The sequence below is a fragment of the Solanum stenotomum genome, chromosome 9 (genome assembly GCF_019186545.1).
Source record: "Solanum stenotomum isolate F172 chromosome 9, ASM1918654v1, whole genome shotgun sequence".
Classification (NCBI taxonomy): Eukaryota; Viridiplantae; Streptophyta; class Magnoliopsida; order Solanales; family Solanaceae; genus Solanum; species Solanum stenotomum.
The window spans coordinates 22,994,516-22,999,485 of NC_064290.1; the positions used below are offsets into that span (position 1 = coordinate 22,994,516).

The 4,970-nt window shown below is 38.4% G+C and overlaps 1 protein-coding gene across 1 annotated transcript in view; it reads right to left on the minus strand.

The window, feature by feature from the left end:
- Window positions 1-3,637: 3,637 nt before the first annotated feature.
- LOC125877377 (uncharacterized) overlaps window positions 3,638-4,970 on the minus strand; it is a 2,622-nt gene continuing 1,289 nt past the window's right edge. Inside the window, exons 2-3 of the mRNA XM_049558689.1 lie at window positions 4,620-4,665; window positions 3,638-3,683 (exon numbers count right to left, since the gene is read on the minus strand). Coding sequence (XP_049414646.1) covers window positions 3,638-3,683; window positions 4,620-4,665 — 92 coding nt within the window. The remainder of the gene's footprint in view (window positions 3,684-4,619; window positions 4,666-4,970) is intronic.

The following is a 4,970-nucleotide window of genomic DNA, read 5'->3' on the forward strand; positions in this document are numbered from 1 at the left end:
ATCTTAGAAAGATCCTGGAAAAATGGAACATTTTAAATCCTATATGAGTTCCAATAGACCAATAGGACGGTCCATAGGGAATTCTATGGGCTGTAGGAAGTTCCCCTAGATGGTGTTTCATACTTGGTGAAAAATTGATGGAAAATTGTTCTACCATTGAGAGTACATACCATACAAGGTCCTACAGTCTGTAGCCCAAGGTTCGTGGAAATGTATTGGACTTAAATAAATTTATAGGATCTAGGGTTATACGAGAGGGGCTTACGAGTTGTACAAGGTTCCACGACCCAGAGGAATTGGTCCATGGAAATTGATCCAAAATTGGTCTCCATTACTTATTCTATAGATGACCAGGACTGTCCATAGAAGTTTGTACGAACCGTAGGACAGTCCGTAGATGGCTTTTGATAGTTTTTTATCAGGTTTATTTTGGTCTTTTCCTATCCTTTTAACTCCTACACTATGTCATTTCTAGCCTATTCTAAGGACCTATAATTGATTTTACTCCTCAAAAACTATTCATTCCCTCTCATTCACTCAAAACCACAAAAGCTCCTAAGTCTTCTTCTTCAAATTCTCTCCAAAGCTCTCAAGGAAGATTCTAGGATTCTTCAAGATTCAATTTTTCCTCCCCAATTTTAAGGCTTAAAATTATCAAGGTATGTGGTAAATTCATCAATGGATCTTTTCCATCCATTGAGTCCCAATATATTCTCAATTTCTCTTTTAATTTGTTAACCAAATTCTTGGGTTTTATATGATTCTTAATGGGCTCACTTATTTATGATTCAATTGACTATATTTGATCTTATTATGCATGATTTTATTCAAATTACACGTTTTCAATAATTTTCATATGAACCCATCCTATATGCCTATTTTATGATCGTGAATTGATCTTTGAAACTATGCATGCATGTGGAATTGTAGAGACTATGTTTCTAGGGTTCTTTCAATTAAAGTATCTCATGGTTTTATGAAATCAGGTTGCTTCCGATTAAAGTATTCTTATTATGAAAAGGTTACCATGATTCTAGGTTGATTCCGATTGAAGTATTTTCTATCTATGTTTATGATGCTTGGCCACATGACATGAATGATACCTAGACATGCCATCAATGCTTTTGATTACTTTTCTATAGTAGGTCTCGATTAGTATGGTAGTTGAGTTACCACCAATGATCATGGATCAAATTTCTTTAAACAAAGTTGATAGTAGTATGATAGTTTAGCATGACATCTATGACTAAGGGCCTTATAAAGCTATTAAGGGATCATGTTTTCTAATGGAGCTATTCTTATGTTTTATGGGTCTCTATGATTGAGTTGGTGTTATTAGATTCTCACCATTTCAAAGTCTAAAAAGATATGATTATGATGTTATTCTTTATGATTTTATGTTGGGAGTTTATTTAGCATTGAGTGGATTTGGGTGATTCCCAAAGTCCTTGAACTATGTGCCCTGATTCAACAATTAGTTAGTAGATCCACCTGAGCTTGAGAACCAAGCCCTTACCTTGACAATTGGGACACTCTCTTTTTATTGTGGGCAGTAAACACTGGATTCCATGTTATAGCTTACATGGTCTATGTCGGTTAATGGTAAGAATCTCAAAAAATATGATTTTCGTATTTAGCTTATGTTTTATACATCTGTCATGACTTCCATATTGCAATGGCCTTTTATGATTTATGAACTAAGCTTACCCAATTGGTATATGTTTACTTGGTCATGCATTACCATGTTTTCAAACATATCACATTTCATGTTTGTGTTTATGTATTTTCCATATATTCAGTTAATTCGAAGTTCTAAAGCATATATCTCTTGTGCCTATATTATTTCAAAATATAGGGTGTGATGTTCCTCCATCTGGTTGTGGCTAGTTGGATTGATCAGCTTGAGTATGAGTTTGGTGAGTCCTCATGGTTCGAGGGCATGGACACTTTATCAGCTTTATGTTCGTTCAGTCATTTAACTTTTCAAACTATTTCATTAGCCAAGGGTTTTGTCATAGCCACATGTATGATTTGTAGAGGCTTATGTCAGACTTAGTATATTTTTCTTTTTTTTCATCTTCAGTCTTGTAGTCAAATTCCCTTATGATGATAAAGTATTTTAAGACTGTATTCAGCGTTATGATTTACTTCATTTCCTACTTTATTTATCATAGTGCCATGCTTATGTCAAGTTTCTTATTTAGAGTCTCTTGGAATCCTATCTGCCGTGTCATATCTAGGGGTAGTTTGGGTCGTGACACTTTATGGACTTGATGACGCGGGTGTTCAAGCCTTATTTTGATTTGTTTGTCATAGTGTTCATTGATATTCTTATATACTCACGGAACAGGGGAGACCATGAGCAACATTTTAGAATTATGCTCCTGACTTTGAGAGATCAAAAGCTTTATGCCAAGTTCTCAAACTGTAACATTCTTGGGACATGTAGTGTCTAAGTATGGCATCATGGTAGATCTGATAAAGATAGAGGCTATTTGTGATTGGTCTAGGCCCACTTCAGTTATTAAGATTAGGAGCTTCATTGGATTAGAGGGCTATAACAAATGGTTTGTGGAATGTTTCTCTACCATAACAACACCTTTGACCCAGTTGACTCTTCTTGATGTTCCATTTGAGTGGTCTGAGGAGTATGATTTGAGCTTTCAGAAGCTCAAGGAGTTGCTTACTACCGCTCCTATATTGACTCTTCCAGTTTAGGGCGAGGGCTTCATGGTGTATTATTGTAACACCCCAGAAATTTTGTAGGTTGAACTAGGGCCTAAATGTAGTGTCAATGAGGTATAAAATGAATTCCCCTAAGTTAGTAGACCATCTAGGTGTGCTATGGTGGTCTATGAGTTAAGGCCTAAGGGAGGAGTGCCAAACAAAAGGGGCAAGCCAAGGCCTAAGGCAAAGGCTGACCCAAATTTCGAGCGACTGCCTCAAACTCCACGGCCATCACCATGGCTCATGGTCATGACCACGGATTGTGGGACGCTTCGTGGAGTTTCCTTGGTCAAGGGAGAGGGCCCTCCAAGTGTCCCAGACACTGCCCCACCCTTCACGAGAGGGACCACGAGTCGTGGTCCAGTTCACGGCTTATGAAGGTGGGCAAGGAGTTCTCTTAGCTTTTAGGGAGTTGGGGTTTGTTAGGGTAGCTACTTCCCAAGGCACCACAGGCACCACTACAGACCGTGGTGCACTTGACGAGGGAAAGGGGTGGCTCGTGAACATCACTTGGCACCAAGGCTTGAAGACCTTGCCTCCACAAGGCCATGTCATGACCAAGACCATTACCACGGACCGTGGTCATGACCACGGATCGTGGGTGTCACACCCCAAAACCAGATGTGATGGCACGTGCCCAAACCCCACCGGACACGTCAGCCTAACACCAAAAAACCCGACGATACAGAATTTATAAAACAAGAATAAGATAGAAAGATAAGCGGAAGTCTTTAAATAAACTCAACATAACCCCAGAATTGGTTGTCACATGTACAAACCTCTAATACAGAATCTGAATAAAATATACAAGTCTCATAGTAAAGTTCTAGAATAGAACAGAACAGTAAATATAGATAACTTGAGGGCACGTCTGGAATGAACCGATACCTCTCAAGTAAGTTTGGAAGCTCTAATCTGAAGATGAGTAATAAGCCGGCTCTGATAGAGCTGTCAACCTACACAACTGTGTAGAAGCAAGGGTGAGTACCAAAAGCAACAGGTACTCGCAAGTAACACTAAACTAAGCTAAACTAGCAGCTACAAACAACTCCTTTCAATCTCAACCGAACCACCGAAACTTCATTCTAACAGCGAACCAACAACCTATACTACACAATTCATAATCAACAGATATATCCAACAGTGTCTCAACATCAACCTCATATCCTCATGTAAGAGCAAATAGATCATATATCACATGAAGAGGGGCAAATAGGAAAAATTCACACACCACAGACAAAGATGAAGTCAAATGCGATGCAAATGCAATAATGATGTCATGTAGTCGTGATGCATGTCTGTCCTAAGATACACATCTGTTGACGTAATCAGACCGCGCTGAGTACTCAAATCAGAACCCATGGGGGCCACACATGGACCATGTATCACCGCCGGAACCAGATCCCATCGGCATCCAAATCGCTAGCCGGAGCTAGTCCATCTCATATATCTCTAGCCAGAGCTAGTCTTAACTGTGTCTCATATCCATCCATCCTCATATCAGTGTCTCAGAACTCATGCAACAGATAGTTCACACATGGGATGAATAATGAATATGCACATGTCATCAATCACAATCATATCACGATCACATCATAGTATTACACATCATCTGTCTCAACATCAATGTCTGTATCAATCATAGCCTACTCATGCTCTTCTATCCCCTCAATATCAGTTATCACATGACTTATTCAACAAATTCAAGTCACATATAAGACATTTAGCTCATTTTATTCCCCATTTTTCATTTACAACAATTTCAATCAACAAATTAAATTCATCCTCAATCCCCATTACTCCCCAACACAATTAGGAAAGTAGTCATGCGTAGTCTAAGAGTTTTACAAAGTTTGGAAGCCACTTGCCTTAAAACGAACTCCAAAAGTTACTTGACTTGAGTCTTTCCTTTCTGAGTATAATCCGAATCACGATAATCTATTCAAACAATTATTCACAATCACAATTCGAGTCCAATGACACCAAAATCAAGAAATTTAGGGAAAAAGGGCAAAACGGTCCAAAAGTCTCATACCGTAAAACGATACCCAAATTTGGAAATTTTTTATGTAAAATGATCCTTAAAGTATTTGGAAGCTAATGGTGAAAACCAATTTGAAAACGGAGTTGAAATCAATTCACAAACTCAATTTGAAGGAAAATCCACGTTCTTGAAGAAACCTAAAATATTCGGATCTGAAACCCCGACTCGAAAATGAAATATCTCTTGAAAAACATCTTAC